The following is a 24,283-nucleotide window of genomic DNA, read 5'->3' as shown; positions in this document are numbered from 1 at the left end:
CCGGGCTTGTGGGAAGGAGGCAGATCCTGCCTCCCCAGGAGTAGGAATCCTCTTCCAGGGCTTAATCTTTAGAGAATGATAATTAATAATAATAATAATAATAGCTAACTTTTTTTTAGCCCTTAGTCTGAGCAAGGCGCTGTACCTGGGATGGATGGAACATGTTCCATCATTATCCAAGACAGATAAAGGTACACCACAATGAATAAAGGGAGTCTCTGGGAGTCCAAGTGGCCAGGAAGTGAGGAAAGTACTTCCCTGGCCTTGGAGCTTTTTAGTACCCACCCAGGATCTTCTTTAGCAGGAGAGCAAAGGAGGTTCAACTCACTGGATGGGGTGAAATGTGCTGGCAAGGAGAACCTGAGAGGATCAAGTATAGACAGATGGCCAAAGTGGGCCATGACATAAAAAAGGTTAAGAACCCCCTGGTGAATTTGAATCAAAATTGCTGGGTGGGATTGAATGAGGTACCTTTTTTAAAAATTTAACCCTTACTTTCTGTCTTCCATCTATACTAAGTATTAGTTCCAAGGCAGGAGAAGTAAAAGCTCTAGGCAATTGGGGTTAAGTGACTTTCTTTGTACAACAGAGCTAGGGAGTATCTTGAGGCCAGTTGTGAACCCAGGACCTGGTACTTCATCCACTGAGCCATCTAGCTGCTGTCCTGATACTCTTCTTAGTAAGAATAATAGTTGTTTAGTCGTTTTCTGTCATGACCAAATGTCCAGCTCTTCATGACTCCATTTATGGTTTTCTCGTCTAAAATAATAGAATGGTTTGCCATTATAATGATAGCTTGCACTTATATATAATACCTACTATGTGCCGAGCACTGTGCTAATAAGTGCTTTACAAATCTGGTCTCACAGTCACCACAAGAATTTGACAGTTGAGGAAACTGAGGCAGAAACCAGTGTCTTGAGGCTAGATTTAAACTCAAGTCTTCCCCAATGGCAGCCCTAGCACTGTATTCACCATGGCACTCCTTGGCTTCTTCCATTTTGGTCCCTGTATCTTCATAAGTGATCTTTTTCTACAGAAGCTTTGAAGTAACCTGAACTTAGATGCAGACCTTCAGTCACTGTATCAGCAAGTGCTAAACCAATCATTTTTTTAAAAAGTCATATATATATAGTCACATTATTCTCATTAAGACACATTTTGTGACATTTTCAGTGACGTTTTTGTCATTCGTAAATAAAATGAAGTATTTAAAAAGAGTATTTCATTATTCTTTCATCATAATTTCTTTTGCATATGGTTTACATACAGTAGCTCATGCATATACTTCATGTAAATCTATTGTAAATGGAAATCCATCTATCGAGAGTGGACTCTCGAATGTTTTCTATGGAGGAGTATAGTTGTCAGGGAGACTGTATCCAGCCCTGGGGGGATTTATTTTATGGAAATAGATTTAGGCTGAAAACTTTCTGCTGCATAGAAATCAGGGACAGTTCATTTTTGTTTGTGGTTTTTGCATTTTTACACTGAGAATATTAAAGGAATAATCATTGCTAAAAAAGTTGTTTTGTCATTAATATGTGCATGTGTATCTTTTCTTTAAAAGTTTTTTTCAACTAACAAGCATTTATTTTCTCTCCTTCTGGGAAAAAAAAAACAAACTCTTGTAAGAAGTCTGTATAGACATGTAAAACATTCTTACCTTGCCCATAAATGTATATTATTCTACATAAATTCTTGTATGTGGATGACCTTTGAGGAATTTATTCTTTCTCTACTTTTCTCTTTTCCAGGTTTCTTCCGGGACCCAGTCTGGACTGGCTCCAGAGCCACAATGGCTACCCCCCAGGCCCTCCTGTCCTGCCTGGGTACCTTGCTGCTACTCCTCCCCAGGAATCAAGCCCAGGTCCATGCCCCACCTGGATGCAGCCCGGACCTCAACCCCCTCTACTACAATCTGTGTGACCGCTCAGGGGCTTGGGGCATTGTCCTGGAGGCTTTGGCAGGGGCTGGGGTTATCTCCACCTTTGTCCTCACCATCATCCTGGTGGCCAGCCTTCCCTTTGTGCAGGACAGCAAGAAACGGAGCCTGCTAGGGACCCAGGTGTTCTTCCTGCTGGGGACTCTGGGCCTCTTCTGCCTCGTGTTTGCTTGTGTGGTCAAGCCTGATTTCTCCACTTGTGCCTCAAGGCGTTTTCTCTTTGGTGTCCTTTTTGGCATCTGTTTCTCCTGTCTTGGTGCCCACGTCTTTGCCCTCAACTTCCTGGCTCGGAAGAACCAGGGCCCTCGGGGCTGGGTGATCTTTGCTGTGGCTCTGTTGCTGGCCCTGGTGGAGGTTATCATCAACACAGAGTGGCTGATCATCACGCTGGTCAGGGGTGGGCATGGAGGGGGAGGCGGTCTCCATGGCAACAGCAGTACCAGCTGGGGTGAGGCATCCCCCTGTGCCATTGCCAATATGGACTTCGTCATGGCCCTCATATATGTTATGCTCCTGCTGTTGACTGCTTTTGTCGGGGCTTGGCCCATCCTATGTGGCCGCTTCAAGCGTTGGCGGAAACACGGGGTCTTTGTGCTGCTGACCACGGCCACTTCCATTGCTATCTGGGTGGTATGGATTGTTATGTACACCTATGGCAATGAACAGCGGAACAGCCCTACCTGGGATGACCCCACCTTGGCCATAGCCTTGGCTGCCAATGCCTGGGCTTTTGTTCTCTTCTATATAATCCCAGAAGTCTCCCAGGTGACCAAGGCCAGTCCCGAACAGAGCTACCAGGGGGATATCTATCCCACCCGGGGTGTGGGCTATGAAACCATTCTGAAGGAGAAGGGACAGAGCATGTTTGTGGAAAACAAGGCTTTCTCAATGGATGAGCCATCTTCAGGTATGTTGGGAGGCTATTGGGTCCTTAATTCTCTTTAATAATTAACACCTCTCATTGGGGGAATGAGTGAAGTGATGTACTTTTGTGGGCAGGACAAAAAGGATATATTGCTTTGTGGAAAATGAGGGATTCCTTGCAATTCCGTGAAATGTTGGCTACATGGCAGTCACTGTGCCTGTAGGTGCTGGATGGAATGGAGGAGTGGTCTAGAATGTCTTAGAATGTTGTGCTCTCCATGTAAGGCATTTTTTCTTTTTTACAAGTCATGGGGACAGTGGAATCAAGGAGCCAACTCCCTAATAGATCTAGGGTTTGAGCCTATTAAAGAATTAGTCAACCCTTTGACTGAACTTTGAACTCTGTGTACCCCCACACACACCTTGGGCACTTCTTTATGGAGAAAGTAAATAATGACAAAGGAGGTGAAAGAAGGCTTGATCTGAAGACTAGGCATCTAAAATTCCACCCCTAGGACTGTAGAGAAAGAATTTGTTTTGTACTTCACCTTCTTTTAAATATTTTTTTGGCAATCATCCACCTGATTTATCCCTCTTCTACATTCAAAGCTAAGAAATGTGAACTCCTGAAAATACTTTACTGCATTCCAGGAGGACAGGGATTGAAGGCCATTTTATTTTATTTCAAGTTAAAAATAAATCAATTCACCTAAGAAAAAATGGTGGCCCATCTTTTGACCACCTTGGTCATCACCCTTAGCCCCTAATGTTCTCTCTGTTCATGCTTGCCTTGACTCTAGGTCCTGTGATTCAAGGCTGCCTCTGGGCTTCTACTGATCTGTGAACTAAGGATAGAGGGATTAGTCAGGAGGAATTTGGGAGAATAAAGGGAGATTCCATAAATCCAAACCAAATCTTTAGTGGGTAAGGGGAAGGCAGCATCTTCTTAAGAGTCTTGGTCAGGGAAGATCTCAATGAAACCAGCTTGACTCACCCCATATAGCTAACCTTTTATCTGAAGAAGTTAATATAGAATGATCCATAAGACCCAAATTCTAAACTTCCTTATTATAGGAACTAGGACAGGGACTTCTGAACCTGATTCTTGAAGGAGTAATACTTTTAGCCTCATGGCCAAAGGACCCTTGGGAATCCCTGATTTGTAGATCTCTTTCCTGTCCCTTCACCAAAGGCCATAATCACCCTACAATCCTCAAGGGGAATGAACCATGATCCATGTCCATCCAACTATTTGACCTTTAACCCTTGTACCCCCTAGGCTGCAATACAGGCTCTTCAGGAGTTCACATTTCTCAGCTTTGAATGTAGAATGTGGAATAGATCCAGTGGGGGATTGGAAGTTGGCAGGGAATGATGGGAAATGCCATGGAGTGATTAGAAAGAAGCCTCTGGCCCCTCCAGTATGCCTGCTTGCCTGCTTTCAGCCCCTGTACCCAGTTTGCCAAGGCCAAACAGCCCTGTGCTTTTGTTCTCTCAAAGTAAACACTTCAGGAAATGCAGCTTGTTGGGGGATTTGTGCATATGTTTGTTTTTCAAAATGGAAAAATCAATAGACTGAGCCTAGCACTTAGGAAGCCCTATATAGGTTGTGGTCCCTTAGCTTGTGGACAGATAGCCTTGTCAGGAGCCAGCCATTTGAGCGTAATCTCCTGTAAAGCCCCAGGGGCTTGCAAGCATTCCTACCCAAACAAACAGGTAAATGTCCAACTAGGGGCGAGAGAAACCAGGGAAACCAACTCCCTGTGGCAGAGAGAAGCATTCTTGTGCTTGAAAGCCGCCCCAGAGGCTTGCCAAAGGGCCCTGGGATAGGAGGCAAATAATAATAGCTAGCACTCCCGAGTTTTACAAAGCACTTTATATATGTGTCTCATTTGATCCTTACAATATTAGAAATCAATAAATGGAAATTGAAAGAGGTTGAAGAAACTTTGCCCAGGGTCGCATAAGCTTCCAAGGGTTTTCTGACTCAAGCCTGGTGTTCTGTTCACTACCAACAAATCTCTTGGTCCACAGATAGGGTGGGCTTAACTCTTGCCTCGAGGCCAAAGGGGTATTTTTTTGAATCTGCAGCTGGTAAGGAAAGCTGGAAATGAAAATTGGGCTATTTCTCATTCTCGGCCACTGTCCACCAGGGGCCAAAGGATGGATGTAAAAACAGGTGGTTGGAGAGCTTCTGAGAAGTGGGACCTGGGGAGGACTTTGTGAGCAAACAGCTCCTGCAGGAGATGGTCATCTGGGCTTTGGGGCTAATGGGAGCAAAGGGAACCACTGACAAACACCCTTAGTGCTCTTGTTTGACATTGCCACAGACCTCCAGGTAAGGAGTAACAGAGAGGATGGTGGACCATGTCAAGTTCCAGAAAAGAGTAAAAATCTACCATGAGCTACTTTGATGTATCCCCATGTTATTACCCAGTCACATCTGACTTAGCAAGTGTCCTTAATGGTTGGGAGATGACCCCTCTTAGTCTACAGATACCAAGCTTTCCAGAGCTTCCATACTAAGCAAGGGATCATTGTCAAAGGAACACCATCCAGCCTGCATCTGAACTAAGCTCACCCCTTGCCTTCAGGGCAATCCTACTTGGTCCTTGAAATGGACAAGGAGCCCCAAACATTGACTCTCCATCTACCCTCCTTACTTCTCCCTTGCAGCCAAGAGACCTGTATCACCGTACAGCGGGTACAATGGCCAACTGCTGACAAGTGTGTACCAGCCAACCGAGATGGCCCTGATGCACAAAGGCCTGGTGAGTGCCGTTCTTTGGGATTGGGTCCAGAGCTCACAAAGACAGTCACAAAATAGTCAAGCAAAACAAAGTCCCACCTTGGTGCTATATGAAGGGCAGTTCTTTCCTCCCCTCATCCTTTTTTTGTTTTTAATCCTTCCCCTCTATCTTAGAATCCATATTAAATGTCAGTTCCAAGGCAGAAGAGCCATAAGGGCTAAGCAATTGAAAGTTAAGTGACTTGCCCAGGGCCCAACAGCCAGGAAGTGTCATGGGCCAGATTTGAACTTGGGATCTCCTGATTCCAGGCCTATCACTCTGCTGAGCCACTGAGCTGCCCCATCCCTATTTGTTTTAAGGCTTGTGAAGGGGGAAGGACTGTTGCCTCTCCTGGGAAACTGTCCCATATAAGACCTGAGTGGTCAGAACTTGTACTAGGCTGAGTGGGATCTTTTTGGGGCTAAGAATGGGACAGGGTGGTATGAGTACTCCACCATATGTAGTGAGTTCAATTTAGGAAACTTACATTCCTGACACATTCCTCTCTCATCTTGAAATTTCCTCTTTCTGGCTTCATGAATTTGAATTTCAGTGCTCTGGGGGAGGGATGGAGAGTTAGCAAGAATGTATTATTATTATTATTCCCCTGTAGTAACCCATGATAGATATCTCCACCAATGTCACCATTAGCAGGGATGTTGATAGGACTGGGAAAGGTAGAGCATTTGCTCTGGAGAAAGAAAAAAGCCAGTCCTGATTACAATAATAGATTTCATTTAAATGACTTTTTAAAGCTTACCATTTCCTTCCCCACCTCCTTTTACAGACGAGGAAACTGAGGCAAAGAAGATTAGTGACTTGCCTAGGGTCATGCAGCTAATAAGTGTCGAGAGGCCAAATTTGAACTCTGGAAGACTTATCTTTCTGACTCTAAAGCCTTTTCCCTAGGTTGGGGCTTTTGGCAGAGTACAGATCTCCTCTGGCATCTTCTTGGGGTACCTATTACTAGAAGACGGTAACTCTGAAATCCAGAGGTGAACTGCTATTTGCCCTTTTTCTGGGTACTTCGAAGCTGTAGGACGACAGAGAAAGTGTTATATAATTGGCTATGACCCTGGCCAAGTTAATGCTACTATACCTCCTAAGAGCAAAGGATTTGGAGTCTGGAAACCTGGATTCAAATTCCGGCTCTGACATATACAAGAGCAAGGCACAAGTTCTTTGAGGTTCGGCTTTCTTCATCTATTAAGATGAGTTACACTACCTTCCTTACAAAGTTTCTATAAAGAAAGTAGTTGGTAACCTGCAAGGTATATATCATTGTGAGCTTTTATAGTGATACCTTGTAGGGTTACCTAGTCTCTAGAGGACTCCTCAGCTTTATACCTTTTACAGATTTCTCCCCATAGATAGACCAGCTAAGCATGGGATGGTGGGAAAAGGAACTAGACTAAACTGGATTTGGTTCCCACCCACTCTTTTGGAGAGTTGGCAAGAAACTAGGAACAGGAAGCAAAGGGTGGTCGCTGGGGTTCGGCTTACCTTCTCTTCTTTGCCTCTATTGGGAGGCAGGTTGACTGAAGCCTTGGAGGATGGTTTGTGAACAAGAGAGCTTCTTTCCCTTTGTACTCCCCCCTCTACTTTCTGCTTCATTCTCCAGTCCCCTCCATTCCTGAGTCTGTTGGCTGTGATAGGCAATGAATATTCTGAAAGATAGGGAGGAAGGGAGGATAGTTATAATTAGATGGTGCAGTGGATAGAGCTCCTGATCTGGAGTAAGGAAGACCTGAGTTCAAATATTGCCTCAGATACTTACTAGCCAGTGACTCTGGGTACTTAACCCTGTTTGCCTCAGTTTCCTCATCTGGAAAAGGAGCTGGAAAAGGAAATGTCAAATTATTCTAGCATCTTTACCAAGAAAACCCCAAATGGGGTCACCAAGAGTCAATTATGCCACGCAAAACACACTTCCATATTGGTCATTGTTGTAAGAGCAAAGTCCCAACCGAAACCTCAAAATAAAACCAAAAATACTTTGACATGAAAGGTGACTCCAACAGTTCTTTCTCTGGAGGTGGAGAGCATCAAAAGTCAATTATGGCTGCATAACAAAAAAAAGGAGGAAGGGAATAAGTATTTATTAAATGCTTACTATGTGCCAGGCATTGGGGTAAATGCTTTACAGATTTGATCTTCACCATGCCCTTGGGAGGTCGGGGCTAGTGCGATTTCCCATTTTACAGAGAAGTGACTCGTCTGGGGTCACCCAGCTAGTAAAGTATCTTGAGGTTGAATTTAAACTCCCTATTTCCTGACTCCAGGTGGCTGGCTCTGATTTTGAAAGGTTGAAAAGGATTTTTGTTCTAGAAAAAGGCTTGGTTGGGAAATAAATTCAGAGAAGGGACTATTTACTGATCACGTGGAAAAATGGAATAGTGTTTCAAGGCCCTTTCTATGGAGAATGTATCCTTCCCTTTTAGTGCCAACTATATGCCAGGGAGACAATTACTTATATAAATCTTGAAATCACTGAAAGCCCGGGCCTAACCCAGAGGAGGGGAAAGGCTCAGGTGCATACATACCAAGGAAGAGGCATCTCAAGAAAGTATGTAATCATCTGGGAGTGGCTTGGGATAGTTGAGAATGTTCAAGTGAACCTCAGAAAGTTTAGAAATTCAGGAAGACAAAATAATATCATTGGGGGCAGGTAGGTGATTTCAGGAGATTGGGAACCAGGCATAGAGATGGGAGATCTTGGGTTCAAATGTAGCCTTAGATACCTCCTAGCTGTGAGATTAATTCCTATTGCCCATCCCTCACCACTTTTCTGCCTTGGAACTGATATGTAGTATTGATTCTAAGATAGAAGGTAAGGGTTTTAAAAAAAAAAAAATCCACAGGTGATCCACCTTACAGTCTATCCTGGAATCATGGGTTGTCTTGGAAACCCATTTGTCTTCTGGGTTTGTGTTGGAACAATGAGATGCTGGTTTTAAAGGAAGTACTCTGGGAAGAACATGTCCTGTCCCTTCTGCTCAACTAGTTTAAAACAAAAGATATACCATCATATCAAAGGCTAGCTGCTCCAATGACCGAGTCCAAGCAAAGGTGCTAAAGATCAGTCCCTTTCTTGCATAGGGTTCTAGAAATCAACTACAGTCTTATCAGGTTGTGTGCTGGTCATCCTGAGCACTCTGGTACATCCTAGGATTAAGGGAAAGGAGGGATGGAGCAGGTACAGACCCTTCTGCCTCCTGGGAATCTGAGTGTCTTTTTCATCACCTCCTGTGATCCTTCTTCATCTCTGACCAAAAGCCTTCTGTTCTTTTCTCTCCAGGCTGAAGGGCCCTATGATGTCATCCTCCCACGGGCCACTGCCAACAGCAGCCAGGTGATGGGAAGTGCCAACTCGACCCTTCGGGCTGAAGACGTGTATGCCACCCAGAGCCACCAGGCAGCATCACAGAAGGATGGCAAGAATGCGCAGGTCTTTAGAAACCCCTATTCGTGGGATTGATCCCCATAACCAAAGGGATGGGGAGATTTTAGAAGGGGAGTGGGCAGAGATGCCCTCTGATTTGGGGCCTCAGGTGGGGATTGTGAATGAAGCCCTCTCCCCACCACTGACTAGGTAGGCAGCCTTTGACTCAGGTCCCTCCTGCCAAAATTGGTGTGGTCAGCCCACCCACCTCCACAGTGTTTGTTTGGAGAGCAAAAGGGCCTGCCCTGTGTGCCACCAGCACTCCAGCCATATAGTGTTCTCTCATTGTTTGGCCACTGGATTTGGGCCTCCTGTTCTCTGGATCTGTTTAGAGAGAACTCTATAGCCTCAGGAGCTTTCATGATCTCTTCTGTTCTACCTCTTGCTCCTCTGTGAGGAACAAGGGCATCTAATAAACATATCTATGCTTTATTATTCCTTTCTCTGGCCATGTTGTTTCTGTCTTCATTACTCTGGAGACTCTTAACTCTTATCTTCCTTTTCACCATCCCTTCTCTTTCCTGTAGACCATTTCCTTCTTTCACCACCTTAATTTCTCTTCTAAATTCTGCTTCTGATCACAGGATTTTAGACTTGACCCGGGGGTTTGTTTAGTGCACTCTAGTCAAGATTCACTCATCAGCTTGGTATCGACTCCCCTCATCTTCCTCCTTCCTAGCTCATTTAAAATCTCTTTAGAGGGGCAGCTAGGTGGCTCAGTGGATTGAGAGATAGGAGGTCCTGGGGTTCAAATCTGGCCTCAAGACACTTCCTAGCTGTGTGAACCCTGGGCAAGTCACTTAACCCCCATCGCTCAGCCCATACAGCTATTCTGCCTTGGAACCAATACACAATTTGATTCAAAATGGAAGAGAAGAGTTTTTAAAAAACCGTTTAGATCTATATGGTGTTTAAGGGCCACTCGGTGGAGAAATGATCCCACCGCCCCTTAGTAGAAGCAACTTACACATTATCTTAGAGAAAAATCAGTCAGCTCAAACAATACTGTGTATTACAGTATACAGGAATTCTGGATATTTCTGCTTCCCCCCTCATAGACACCCAAATGAGTGTGACTTTGAATACGTGGCTTCTTCTTTTGGGCCTCGGTTTCTTCCTCTGAAAAATGAGAGGAATGGACCAGGTAATCCCTGTGGTTGGTCTCTCTTAGCTCTCACATTCTACAGTTGTAAAAACACTGGAGTCACTGCACAGGTTGACTGGATCAAAGCCCAGTTGCCCCCTGGGGGAGTCCCACCTTCCGTAGAAATAAAACTTCCTCATACAACAATGCACTGTGTGAGTGTTATCAAACCCTCGATCCGGTCGTGTTGGAGGGAGCAGCTGCTATTTCCCTATCTACACTCATCTAAGCTATACACAAGGGCCCCCCACAGTAACTCCATATGTTGAAGGCACTTGGAGAAGACAATGGGACAGGTAGCTCAGGGTGAGGCATCTGTAAAAGAGGGACTGATTTAGCTTCTCTTTGGGAAAAGCTTTTGATACAAACCCTCTGGGAGTAGGATTGGAACTGGAGAGCCAGCATTTAATTTATGGGAGGCAAAGGCTTCAAACACACGGGATGGTAGCATTTCTCATAGCTCCTGGTATTCAGGAGAAAATGATGCTAGCTGGTTTTATTATCAATTTCTGCTTCATTCTTGGGAAAGGTGGGACTTAGGGAAGGTAGCCAGGCTTTGATAAGATCACCTGTGAGGTGACCCAAGCTTTTTATACTGAGAATATCGAGTAGAATGTCAGAGCTAAAACCGACTAACCATAGGGACAACCTCGTCCAATCACCACAGTTTTGCAGAGGAGGTAATTGAGGCCCAACTAGAGAAGACACTCCAAATCACACATGTATAAGAAAGAAGTATCCAGAATCACCTCGAAATTCTAGTTAGGAGACTGGCTAGTATCCTGGGTATTTGTCCCATCTGCTTTAGGCAAGTCGTGTCACCCTAGACTTTTGGAATGTCCCTTCCCTGCTAGCTAAATGCTGTGCGTTTCTGGCACTGTTTCCAGGGAAATGTTTTGATTGAAAGTGTGGGAAAGATCAGAGGAGAAAATAAGGAAACTTTTCCAAAACATCTTGTTTTTTTTGTGATTGTGAGATTGCACAAACTTCCTGGGGCCTTAAAAAAAATTTTTTTCCCCTCCTTAGGGATGAGGGGTAAGAACCAGAATGATTCAAACTTTAGTAGCCCTGTCCCCTTTTGATTATTGTTCTCTCTCTTGGTTACTTTAGGAACACTCCCCTTCCAATAAAACAAGATGGTAGACTCCCTCCTTCCCTTGGACTTCAAGCTTCTCTGATGTCCTCATTCCTCCTTACACAGGCTGTGCAGAACCCAACACCTTTCCAGGCCTTGTAAGGCAAACTAGGAGTGACCCCGGATTCAGCAGATCTGAAGCAGTGGACTTAGGAGGGCGTGATGGATGTCTGATCTGGGAAAAAGCAGGACTCACTTCCCCATATCCCTTTTTTACCTGTCCCTGGGCTTCTCTGTCTGTCAGGGAGCTACAGGCCATAAGGATCAGTCCCAACCCCCTACTCCCCAAAGACACAATCCCTTCTGGAGCTACTCCTAGCTCGTCAAAATGAAGGAAGAATCCCTGTGGTTGCCTTTCCTCTAGGTTACCTTTGCCACTGTGAGCTGACATCTCAGGTGCCTCTTTCTTCTTTGGCCCACATCACAGGACCTTACTGATGTAGCCATGCCCTTTGCTGCCCACTCCAACCCTCTCTCCTTCAACAGACCCTCTTTCTTACAGTCCTTTTCTCTGGAAGGGTCAGGCTCCTGGAATTGTCTTGAGATGGAGGTGACCCTGCAGGTAGGTAGTTTAAGCCCTGCTCCCCTGGGTTTGCCACCCAGGAGGGTGAATGGTTGCCATTTGAATGGAAGGAAGCAAAGGGCCAGGGGTGAAAGGCTTCCTGGGCAGGAAGCGGGCCTCTTGGCTTACATCCTTCTGGAGAAGTGACATTTTTTTCTGCTGTAAGTGATGCTCCTTGGGCCATGGTTCCTGGATCTGAGCCATTTCAGTACGGCATTCACTCCCCCCCACCTACATTCTTTGCCACTAGTTTTCTGGATCAGATTCACACCCCTGGGCCATGAGGCCTTTAGTGCTCTCTGGCCTCCTCACAACTTCATCAGAGGGGATGCTGACTACACAGACTGTCCTACTTGGAAGCTCGACACCTTGCCTCCCTAGCCCCTCTGCCTCTTCCTGGAAAACTTGGCCAAGAAGGATAGGGAATTTGCAGGGCTTGGCTGCCTTGAATGATGCAGAGATGCTGTTGGATGCCCATTGGCTTTCTTTTCTGTGAAGTTTTTTCCCTTATATCCTCTTTTACTTTGTCCTGGAATCCTGGTCAGTGTAAATGGCCAAGACTCCCAACTGGAACACAGGAAGCAGCAGGATTAATTGGACATCCCTGGACTAAGACTGGAAGAGGGTCCTTAAGAGACACACAGATGGGAGAAGGAGCGATGTGTTCTCTCTGGACCAGAATGGGATAGGGACCAGAACTCGGGTGTAGGGCATTTGAAAATGGATTCTTTGTACTTATACGGTCTGGAATATACTTTTACTTCCTACTAGTCAGATATCAAAGGTCCCTGCCCCCTCCAACTTGCCCTTATGTTGTGTGTCCACTGGGGGAATCGGGACTTAGTTACTTTGAAATACAAGTTCCCACCCAGAGAAGGGAGTCAGGTCAAGGGGCTTACTGTCATATGGTCACCTAGGAAATAGTACAATCCACCCAAAGATACAAAAGCAAAGGTTTCCCTGTGAAACCAAAAGGGGTTTATACCCTTAGCATCCCCACTCCAACCGAGCCTCACCTGCCCACAGTAGGGCTTAGCTATGGGTGCTAGCAGGTACAGAGTTACTCCCACATTATGCTCTTTTGCCTCTAGCACCCAAGTACTTTTCTCGGTAAACAGTATTCTTCTGGGGCTAAGCTTAATGAACTTAATAGTATGGGGGACAAGGGGTCAAGGAGGTGAGGGAAGGGTGGATAGACCAAGAACACAAGAGGAAGCCCGTGATTTGGATCTGGACCTGCTGGACGAGACCTGCTGTGCCTTCATCCTCTGTTTTACCTGTAACCTGGGTTATATATAGGTAGACCCAAGTATTACTTCCTCTCTGTGGGAAGGGTTGGGTTTGGGATTGAAAGGCTTCCTTGTTCAGCCCCAAGTTTCTTCGACTTTAGTTAGTGGCCCAAAGATCCCTTTGAGTGAATAAAGTTTTAATATGTTTTGTATAAGTCATGTTTGCATCTGACTGCTCCAGCCATGGATGGGCCCATCAGCCACAAGGCTGGCCAGGGGAGATAGCAAAAGTCCCTTGAAGGATCTCTGAATGATTTTCTGAGATATGTAAACAGGGAATAGAGTGGAGAGGAAAAAAGTACAATCCAAGCCAGAGACCCCAGAAACCGAAAGCCATTCAAGACAAACTGAGCAGACTGGGGAAATGGAGCTACTCTTTGGGAGGGGAGAGAAAAGTGGCACTTTTTTTTGGAAAGACCCTTAGTATTGATTTTAAGATGGAAGGTAAGAAATTTTTTTTTAATTTGACACTAGGTTCCAAAGCCAACAAGAGTAAGGGTGACTCATACAGTTAACTGACTTGCCCAGGGTCACACAGCTAGGAAGTATCTGAGCCCAGGATCTCTCATTTTCAGGCCTAGCTAAGGCATTCTTGATGGTAGACCTGGACTGCACAGAGAAAGCTACAATGAAAGAATTTATGGGGTCAGATTTAAGAGCTGGAAGGGATGTCAAAGGCCATGAATTAGATGAGGTACAGCTCCAGAGAGGTTAAGTAATTTGTCCCAGGGTCAAGAGCTGAGACTTGATTCCAAGTTTGGTCATCTTAATGCCAGCAGAAGAACATGAATTTGAACAGAGGTTCTTTGATTCCAAAATTAGTATTCTTTGCATGCTGGATCCCACTGAGAATCCCTTTACCTTTTGGGGGGTGGGAAGCATATAGCTAGATATCCAGTGGATAAGAGTGCTGGACCTGAAGTGAGGAAGACGTCTTTCCTGTGTGATCCCAGGTAAGTCACTTAATCCTCTTGGCCTCAGTTTCTTCATCTATAAAGAAGCTTGAAGAAAGAAATTCTCGAGCCACTCCAATATCTTTGCCAAGAAAACACCAAATGGGGACACTTGAAAATCAAATATACTGAAAAGACTGAACAAAATGTGACAGGCACTGTGGTAAGCACTGTATTCTGTTATTGAGTAGTGGGGAACTATTCTTTCCTGTGAGCTACAAATAGATTAATATTAATGCAAACTTAAAATTTTATAAATGCATCTGTGGGTAGGAATTCATTGCATTTATCTAGCCATTTAGGGTTTGCAGAGCATGTTACATTATGCTAACATCATTTATCTTCCCAATCCTGTGATAGTGGCACTTTCAAAGGTAGAAAAATGGACTAGAAGAAGTGAAGTGGATTGCTCAGGCTCACACTTAGTAAATAAATATGGAACTCGGTTTTAACTTACAAATTCTGTATCACCTTAAATGCATGACTGACTACCTATTGCTAAGTGGCTTTGAATTAACGTTGAACCTAGAGTTGAAAAGACTCATGTATTCTCTTCAAATTTGGCCTCAGAGATACTAGTTTTGTGACCCTGGGCAAGTCACTTACTTTATCCTGTATGCCTTCGATTCACGTCTGTAAAAGAAAATGGCAACCTGCTCCAGTCTCTTTGCCAAGAAAACTTCAAATGGAGTAAAAAAGAATCAGATATGGCTGAAACAACTGAACATCTATGAAGAGAGCTACTGAGGCGTTGGTGGAGAGGTTATATGGAGTAAGAGGAGGCAACTGGCAAGAGTCAACTTTTGGAAAGCATTCCTCACCTGGATCCATGCCTGCTTGCTTTAGGCTCCAACCCACCCTTCTTACTAATACCATTCGCCTTTGTTTAGCCTTCTAGATCTGGAGTGCTGGTTGATGATTTCCAGAGGTCAGGTCTTCCATTGTTGGTTGAACTCTTAACCAAATATGCTCCAGAGGCCATTGTTGCTTACACAATCAGGTCCCCACTAGTTCCCTGGGAATAGAAAGGGAGCAGTGGAACTGCTTTGGTCCCCAGGAGATGATGTCCAGGGATTTAGGGAAAAGCTAAAGCACTAGCGAGGAAGGGAATAATTGAGCGTTTTCCCAGCTATACCTGCGATTATCTTAAGTACAACCTTGAGAGCAGAACTCAGATCAGATCATCCATTTAGAGCTACCAGGGACCTCTGAGGTTATCTAGACCAGAAGTGTCAGTCACAGGGCAAGGCTACATGGCGCCCTTGACACTCCCTGGTGTACCCTGGACCAGATTAAAATGTAATTGGGAAATATTTAACAAAACAAGCAGAAACACAACAGCTAAATCAATATGCAGTGGCAGGGATTTTTCTGTAGAGATTTCTTTTTTAACCCTGACCTTCTGCCTTAGAATCACTACTGTGTATTGGTTCCAAGGCAGAAGAGCAGTAAGGGCCAGGCAATGGGTGTTATGTGACTTGCCCAGGGTCTAATGTTATGTGACTAAGCCCAGCTAGGAAGTGTCTGAGGCCAGAGTTGAACCCAGGACTTCCCCGTCTCTGGACCTGGCTCTTAATCCCCTGAGCCACTCGGCTGTCCCAAGAGATTTCTTTAGTTGTGTTGTCACAATTGACTCTTGAGACCCATTGGGCCATATACTGTTCATTGGGTTTTCTTGGCAAAGATACCAGAGTAGAGGGCAGCTGGGTGACTCATGTATATGTGTGTGTGTGTACTGAAGTAGTTTGCCATTTCCTTTTCCAGTAGATTAAAGCAAGCAGGTTAAGTGACTTGAACAGGACCATACAGTTCTGTCCACTTGAGCTACCAGCTGCCCCTCTGTAGAGATTATTGGTCCCCATTTCTGTCTTACTTTGACATTACATTATCTTGACCATGGAGTCTTAGCTTTTTGTGTACCTTGGATCCCTTTGATAATCTGGTGAATCTGATGGACTCCTCAGCTAACATAATAAAATATGTAGGATTAGAAAATAAGCCTTTTTTATCAGTTAACATTAAAATACCCAGTTAACCCTCCCTCTCCACTCCCCATTAGAGAAGGCATTTAACAAAAGATACATGTATATATAAAGCTGTCTTGTTTCTATACATCAGTTCTTTCTCTGGAGACAGACATATACGAATCAGTCTTCAAAAACTATTTCTGTCTATATATGTATGTATGTATATAGTGCACAGATCTTAGGTTGTCCTTGTCATTTAGACCAATTCCTGCATTTAAAAATGAGGAAACTAAGGCAGATGGAGTTAGGAGTTTATTACAAGAAAGACAGGCCCAGAAGAGTAAATAGCTTGTCCAAAGTTGCACCCTGAGTGAGTCCTCTTGACTTCTAGTACTCACTAGGTTTCCCCAGTAAAGAGTACCTACCTCTTTTCTGTCCCCTCCTCCATTTTCTCACCATCACCTCATATAAAGGTTTTTTGGATAGCAGTGATGACTTTAGAAGGATGAGACACTATCACCTGCAAAAGGGAGAGGCTTGGGGGCAGAGAAAGTCTTAGGTTCAAATGTGGCCTCAGACACTAGCTGTGTGACCCTGAGCAAGTCACTTAACTCCCATTGCCTAGCCCTGATGCTCTTCTGCCTTGGAACTGGTACATGGTATTGCTTCTAAGATGGAAGGTGAGGGGTTTAAAAAAAAAAAAAGGAGAGGCTTGGTGCCATTGCAACCGTAAGTCCTATCAGTGAGTGAATGGAGGCTGGAGGAGTCATGGTCCCAAGAATGATTTGTGTGGATGTTTAGGAGGAAAGATGTCCCAAGGTTAAGCAAGAATGCCTGATTGGCTTACTCTGCCATCTCCACCATTGCCCTTCAGGAACCTGCTCCCATTAAGAGAAACCCCATGAATTATTGAGAGTATCTGAACTAACTCCATAACAGTGCTATGACCTCATCCTCCTTGAGTAGCTCAGAGGCTGAGGTTTAGAAGAGAGAGTCATGAACTTTTTCTTTGGATATCGGGGTAGGGAAAGATTAAGGATGCTGGGGGCAGTTCTGATACTCAAAGGACCCCTTTACTTCCTTGTCCACTGTCTCATTCCTTGTATTTCTGTGAGGTCAGGATTGTGGTTCCCCAAAGGATGATGGAGCATGTGCTGGGGGAGGGAGCAGAAAGGAATGATAGAATCCTAGATCTGAGCTGGAGGCTAGGTAGCACAATGGATAGAGTGCCAGGCCTCAGACACTCACTAGCTATGGAACCCCGGACAAGTGGCTTAATCTTGTTTGCCTCCATTTTCTTATCTACAAAAAGAGCTGGAGAAGGAAATAGCAAACCACTCTAGTAACTTTGCCAAGAAAACCCAAATGGGGTCATGAAGAGTCAAGTATGACAAGAAATTTGACAGACTGGAGCAAGTGTATTCTAGGCACGGGGAACAATGTGAACCGTGGTGCAGAAAGAAGACAGCATGAGACTCATCCCAGGAAATTGAGGTTGGAGCACAGAGAATATGGCAAGGAATAAAATTAATTAAGGCAAAGAAAGTAATAGAGTGATCAATTGTGGAGTGTCTTGAATACTAGACTAAAAAATCCAAACTTTATCCAGTAGGAAATGAGGAAGCCATCAAAGGATTTTGCACAGAGGAGTGGCATGACCAGATCTATGCTTAAAGAAGTATAAGGATAGTAATCTGGTAGTTATCTAAAGAGTAGAATGGAGGAAAATCTACCAAGAGATTTCTGCAAAATCATAAAGGCAGGTAGGATCGAAGGACCCTGTATTGGGGTAGTAGTAGTGAGAAGAGAAAAGAAGAAATGGATTTGGTGCCTAAATAGAATAGTTGAGAGAAAGGGGAAAGTCCTGGAAAAAAATATCACTGTGAACACACAGATAATCTGATTGATGAAGAATTGATGGTGCCATTAACAGAAATAATGAACTGAAAAAGAAGAGCAAGTTTGGGAGGAGAGTAAGCTTTGGGCCAAGTTGAGTTTGAGATGCTGGCAATATATCTTGGGTGGAGATGTCCTTGAAGTAGCTAGAGATATAAGCCTGGCAGGACAGGAAGAGATGTGTAGACTTGGGAGTCATCTGTGTGGATGTGAGCAATGAAATTGTGAGAATATATTAGACTGCTAAATAAGAGAAGAGAGCTGAGGATACTACCTTGGAGAAAACCCTTTTCAGGGATTTGGGAAAAAGAAAATCCCCAAAAGGAAGCATTCAGAAGGCAAAAGAATCAAGAGAAACTGAGGGAAAACCATATGCAGAAAAATGGATATTGAATAGAGCCAAATGCTACAGAGAGGTCAAGGGGGATGAGAATTGAAGAAAAATCACTGGATCTGTAGACATAGCAGTTTCTAGCTGAGTGATGGGCCCCAAAACCAGACTTCATAATGGTAGAGAAATAGAGGCATCCGATGTGGACTACTTTTCCAAGAAGTTTGTCAATAAGGAAAGGGAGAAAAGGAAGAGAAATCTGCATGAGATTAAAATTATTGAGAGAAGAGGTCCCAAGTTCAAATCTAGTTTCAGATACTTCCTAGCTGTTTGACCCTGGGCAAATCACTTAATCTCTATTGCCTAGCCCTTGCCACTCTTCTGCCTTAGAACCAATACATAATATTGATTCTAAGACAGGAGGTAATGTTTGTTTACTTATCTTTTTAATGACTGGAGAGACCCAGGAATGTATATAGACTGATGAAAGGATCTGACAGAGAGGGAGAGATAACATGCATGTAAGCAGGAATAATTATCATTTACAAGAACTTTGAGAACATGGGACCAAGGACATGACTTGAGGGTTTTTCCCAGCAGTCAAGTTAGCAAGAAGCATTTGCTAAGTTCTGGTGATATAAAGAAAGGCAAAAAAAGAAAAGGTTCTTGCTCTCAAGGTATTCAGTTTACTGAGGGAGACAACAGGCAAACAATCATACAAGATATAGTTAGAATATATTGGAGATAATCTCAGATGGAAGCTACTAAGATTAAGGAAGATTTAGGAGTTCCTGGCACAAATAGACCCCAAATAAATGCTTTTTTTCTAATTTAACCAGCTGAGGAAAAGTACCAGCAAAAGTGTGACTTGCTCAGGGCCACACAGCTAGGGAGTTTGAGGCGAGTTTTGAGCCTGGGTTCTGTAAACTCCAACCTTGGAGCTCTATCCACTGAACCTCCTCAATAATTTTTAAAGGTTTGTATTTTTAATCCCATTTTTCTTTAATCCCATGATTTCTCTTCATTTTAGTCCTTTCTTTTTTTGACAAGACTTCTTACAGAATGCAGGACAGTAGCTGAGACATTAGGGAAGCCAGGAGGTAGGGATGAGGTGGGAGAGAATTCCAGGCATAGAGGACAGCCAATGAAATTTTTGTGAGCAACAAGGAATAGGATTATTTTTTGAAAAAAGGAGGGAAAGAGAGCAGAGTGGGTGATGAGACAGATGTTTTGAGGATTAGAGGGAAGATGGGAGTGCTCTTGAGATAGCTTCAGTTTTCTCATTGAAAAAAAGTTAGGTCATCTGCTATAATTTTTAGAGGATGGAGGTTGAGGCAAGAGGAGGAGGTTTTTAAGAGTTTGTGGAGAAGAATGACATAGAATAATAGGACAGGATTGCTGAGCATCAGAGGTTACAATTCTATAGTATCCACAAACTTCCAGAATGCTAGAACTGGAAGGAAATTTAAACCAATCACCTAGAAAGGCACCTAGGTGGTACAGTGGATAGAGCTCCAGGGTTGGAGTTGGCAGGACCTAAGTGCAAGTCTGACCTCAAACACTTTCTAGCTGTGTGACCCTAAGTGAGTCACTTAACCCCCATTGCCTAGCCCTTAACACACTTCTATTTTATTTTATTTTTTAAACCTTTACCTTCTGCCTTAGAATCAATGCTATGTACTGGTTCCAAGGCAGAAGAGTGGTAAGGAATAGGCAATGGGGTTAAATGACTTGCCCAGGGTCACCCAGCTAGGATGTGTCTGAGGCCAGATTTGAACCTAGGACCTCCTGTCTCTAGGCCTGGCCCTCAATCCACTGTGCTACCTAGCTGGCCCCTCTCACTTCTGTTTTAGAACTGAAACTAAGACACGGTAAGATCAATTAGTCCAGCCCCCTGATTATACAAAGAAAATGAAGTCAAGAGGGAGAGTGGAAATTGAGTTACTTAAAGGCACAAAAATTAGTAGGTGACAGAGTCACATTTGACCTCAGATCTTCTGATTCCATCCATGGGTGGTTCCATCCTTGTTAAGTTCCCCATTTTGAATTCTCATTCTGGATTCATGTTGGATTCTCAGATCTTTGTAGTAGCCTCCCCAGTGTGTCATCACCAGTAGTCATTGCCAGGCTGGGGAGTCGTGCAATCCCATGATAGACTCATTTCAACTTATTGTTTTCCCAGTGGGCTCAAACAGTTTCCTAAGCCAGGCAAGTATTTCATATGATCTGTATTGGCTTACATGGCTTTCCTCCATGTTTTCTTTAGCCACTTGCCACTCTTGTGGATCTCGAGAGATGATGGTGAGGGCTGGGATCTGGGACAGAACCTGAGATGGGGGCTAATAGGAAGGGGGGGGGGATGAAAGATGCCAGAAGTTTCACCTGAACAACAGTATGTCATGCTTTTTGTTGGGTGGAGAGGTCGGGGTTCTACCTCAGTGATTTCATTTTGGGAAGAATTCTTGTATTAAAAAATCCCTCCACTCATGGGGAGATGCAGAGTAATTACTCTGTTGTTTATAACTGAGAGTCTAAGTTGCTGGGACACTGAGAGGTTATTATCCAGGCCAATACATCCACGCAGCCAGTGAATCTCAGAAACAGGATTTGAACTCTGGTCTTACCAAATTTAAGTCTAGCTGAGTATTATACCTGCATGCAAGCATGCATGCGTGTACACACACACACACACACACAGAGGAGGAGGAAAGAGAAGACTGAGAAATCATCTGTGTGTATGAGAGTAAGAATAAAAGAATAAAACCAAGAGGAAATTAGTCAAGTATGCATGCATTATATACCCAAAAATGTGTGTGGGTGGGTGTAAAGTAAATCATGTCTTTCAGATTAGAAGAGATATCAAAGGTTGTCTTGCTCAGCTTCCTCATTTCATTTATTTGTTTATAAATAAACTAAAGCCCTCACTTTCCTCTCTTAATAACAACTCTTAAAACAAAAGGGCAAGGGCTAGGCCATTGATAGTGAACCTATGGGGCATGCAGAGCCCTCTCTGTGGGCACACAGCCACCCCACCCCCAAAAGGCAGAGGGAACAGAGTTGCTCCCCTCCCCTTCTCCATGCACCTGATGACATTTCTTCACATCCCCGCCCCTCTGCCCAGCAGCCCAATGGGAGTACTTTCACCTTCCCTTATGTGGGAAAAGGGGGGAGGGGGAGGCATACCCAGCATGGCGGGGGGGGGGGGGGGAGCCCGGCACTCTGTCTCCAAAAGATTCACCATCACTGGACTAGGCAAATGGGGTTTAAGTGACTTGCCCAGGTTCACACAGCTGGGAAGGGTCTGAGGTCAGATTTGAATGCAGTCCTCTCAAGGTCAGTCTGGTGTCCTATCCACTGTGTCACCTAATTGTCCTGTCTCCCCTCATTTTAGAGAGGAAAATAATGAGTATAGAGGTTAAGTGACTTGAGCGAGGTAACACAGTGACAGAGATAAGATTTGAATCTTTGTCCTGACTAGAGCAGAGTGGTGGGAGAAGGAAAGTGACCATGGGTTTGAATGTATTTACAGCTAATTTAAAGATATATTCTAGAGATAATTTAAAGAGGGGTGATTCATGGAGTAGTGTCATAGAAGAATATGAAATATGGAATATGAAAAAAAGAGGAAGGAAATCTCTGGTGGTGGACTTGCAAGGTGGTCCAGTCCTATTGGATGTTTTAAGTAATTACTTAAATGAAGACTTAGAAGACAGGCTTATAAAATCTGTAACTATTATAAAGCTGGAAAGGATAGTTTAACATGTTAGTAATAGAATAAGATTCCAAAGCGATCTTGACAGGTTGCAGTAATGAAATGAATTGAACAAGGCACAATTTAATAACTATACAAAAAGAGCATGAAAGATCGAATGTTTATTTTTTAATTAATTTTTTTTTCAGTTTCATATCCTCCCCCATTCATACTGCCACTAAATGAGAAAGCAAAACAAATGAAAACCTTCTCTGTTATATACAGGTATCTTTTCCACATCATGACTTTTCCCATCTTGGTTTTGCTATCTTCCAGTGGGTTGGCATAAGAAATTAGTTGAGACTTTGGGGGGAGTTTTGCAGAAGCCACAGACCATGCAAAGGCCAGCAGATGATACGGTAAAAGTTTAGAAACTCAGAAATGCAGAAATGTATAAAATATGAGTATAGCGTTGCATAATATCAACATTTTATCTTTCAGTACCATAAATATACACAATTTCTTTTATTTAAACACTTTGTAAACGAAAAAGGAAAAAATAAACCTCAGCCTCCTCTGGTAACAAGGGAGGGCCAAAAAATTTTACTTGGATTTTCCAGATTGTGATGGTGCCACACTCCTAACCCTCTTCCATGTGGAAGATATAATTGTACATGTAGTCAAGCAAAACATTCCTGCATAGGCCATGTCCCCCCAAAATATATTTCTCCATCTACATTCTCCACCAACTCTCTATCAGGTGGGTAGCATCAGGAATCCTCTGGAATTATTGCTGGCCATTGTGTCAATCAGAACTCCTAAGTCTTTTAAAAATGTTTTGCCTTTTATTTTTCTTAAAATTAAAGGCTGGAGGCAGCTATGTCATTTAGTTCAAATCTGGCCTCAGATAATTCCTATCTGTGTTACCCTGGGCAAGTCACTTAACCCCCATTGCCTAGCCCTTACTGTTTTTCTGCCTTGGAATCAATACTTAGTACTGATTACGAAATGGAAGGTAAGACTCTAAAATTCTAAAAAAAAAAAAAAAAAAAAAAAAGAATCTAAAAAGAATCTTAAAAAAAAAAAAAATTAAAGGGTATGAGGCAGCTAGGTGGCTCCTGAAGTCTGGAGGACCTGGGTTCAAATCTGGCCTCAGACACTTCACAGCTGTCACTTAACCTCATTTGCCTAGCTCTTGCCCTTCTGTCTTAGAGATGTTATTAGGATAGAAAGTAAGGGTTTAAAAAAGCGAGAAAAAATGATCTAGGGGCTTTTAATGGACTGATTAATCAAGATGACTATGGCTCCTCACCCCCTGCCAAAAACAAACCAAAACTGTAACACTTTTCAGACTTGTGTAAGAGCCCATTCTACATTTTAAACATATCCTTCCCTGAGGGTAAGGTGAAAGGGAGAAAGGAGGAGGAAAAAGAAAGAAGTATTGGGAGAGAATAGGAATCCAGTTAGCTACTGGTTAATGAATGCTTTTCCCAGGAGCACCAGAGGTTTGGAATCCAGACAGGGCAGGATAGGGGTCAGTAGGAAAGAAAAACTAATAAAGATCCAGGCTTCAGTTTAATATCCTTGGATTAAATGCACCAACTAGTCAAAGTGGGAACTTTATTCATGGGACCCAGATTGATTCTGAAAGAGAACAGTTTAGGTGTCTCTTTCTCTGGCTCTACAGTCATTCCAAAGTAACTCCAGAGAAATCTCTAGAAGAAAACTTCGATGTAGCTTCCTTCCAAGATTTCTCCATAAGGTGGATAACAGAATCCTTTCTAGAAAAGGTTTTGTTGTTAAGTTTCCATTCAGCTCTGACTCTTCATAATCCTAGGGGGTTTTCCTGGCAAAGACACTGGAATGGTTTGCCATTTCCTTCTTCAGGGTCCTCATTTTAGAGTTGAGTAAACTGAGGTTAACAGGGTTAAATGACTTACCTAGGATAATACAGCTAATAAGTGTCTGAGGCTGGATTTGAACTTGTTTTCCTGACTACAATCCCATTGTTCTATCCATTGTGCCACCAGCATAATGATTAGAGAATTTAGAGTCAGCCATGAGTATTCCATAGGGCAGGTGGGTTTGGGGGGAAGAAAGAGAGGAAAAAGGGAGTTTGAGAAGAAGATCTGGCAAGACAGGACACACTCCATTCCCTATAGCACCTTACTGGGCAATGAAGTCAATATACCAGATCTTTCCATCCAGTCCAGTCTAAGACACAGCGGAACTCTCCCAGAAGGCTGCAGGGAAAATGTCCCAAGATGAGATGAAG

The 24,283-nt window shown here is 43.6% G+C and overlaps 1 protein-coding gene across 4 annotated transcripts in view; it reads left to right on the top strand.

Annotated features, from left to right (window-relative positions):
- The window catches only part of GPRC5C (G protein-coupled receptor class C group 5 member C), a 40,190-nt gene extending 26,865 nt beyond the window's left edge, over positions 1-13,325 (top strand). For 3 of the 4 annotated variants that reach the window (XM_044674111.1, XM_044674113.1, XM_044674114.1), the window contains exons 2-5: positions 1,758-2,852; positions 5,486-5,580; positions 8,897-9,046; positions 11,386-13,325. In XM_044674111.1, coding sequence (XP_044530046.1) covers positions 1,758-2,852; positions 5,486-5,580; positions 8,897-9,046; positions 11,386-11,421 — 1,376 coding nt within the window. In that variant the 3' untranslated portion in view covers positions 11,422-13,325. The other variant, XM_044674112.1, reaches the window with a different exon arrangement.
- Positions 13,326-24,283: the final 10,958 nt, after the last annotated feature.

Source organism: Gracilinanus agilis, chromosome 4, assembly GCF_016433145.1.
Source record: "Gracilinanus agilis isolate LMUSP501 chromosome 4, AgileGrace, whole genome shotgun sequence".
Classification (NCBI taxonomy): domain Eukaryota; kingdom Metazoa; phylum Chordata; class Mammalia; order Didelphimorphia; family Didelphidae; genus Gracilinanus; species Gracilinanus agilis.
Note: the sequence above shows the minus strand (reverse complement) of the source record. Positions and strands in the feature narration are given on the sequence as shown.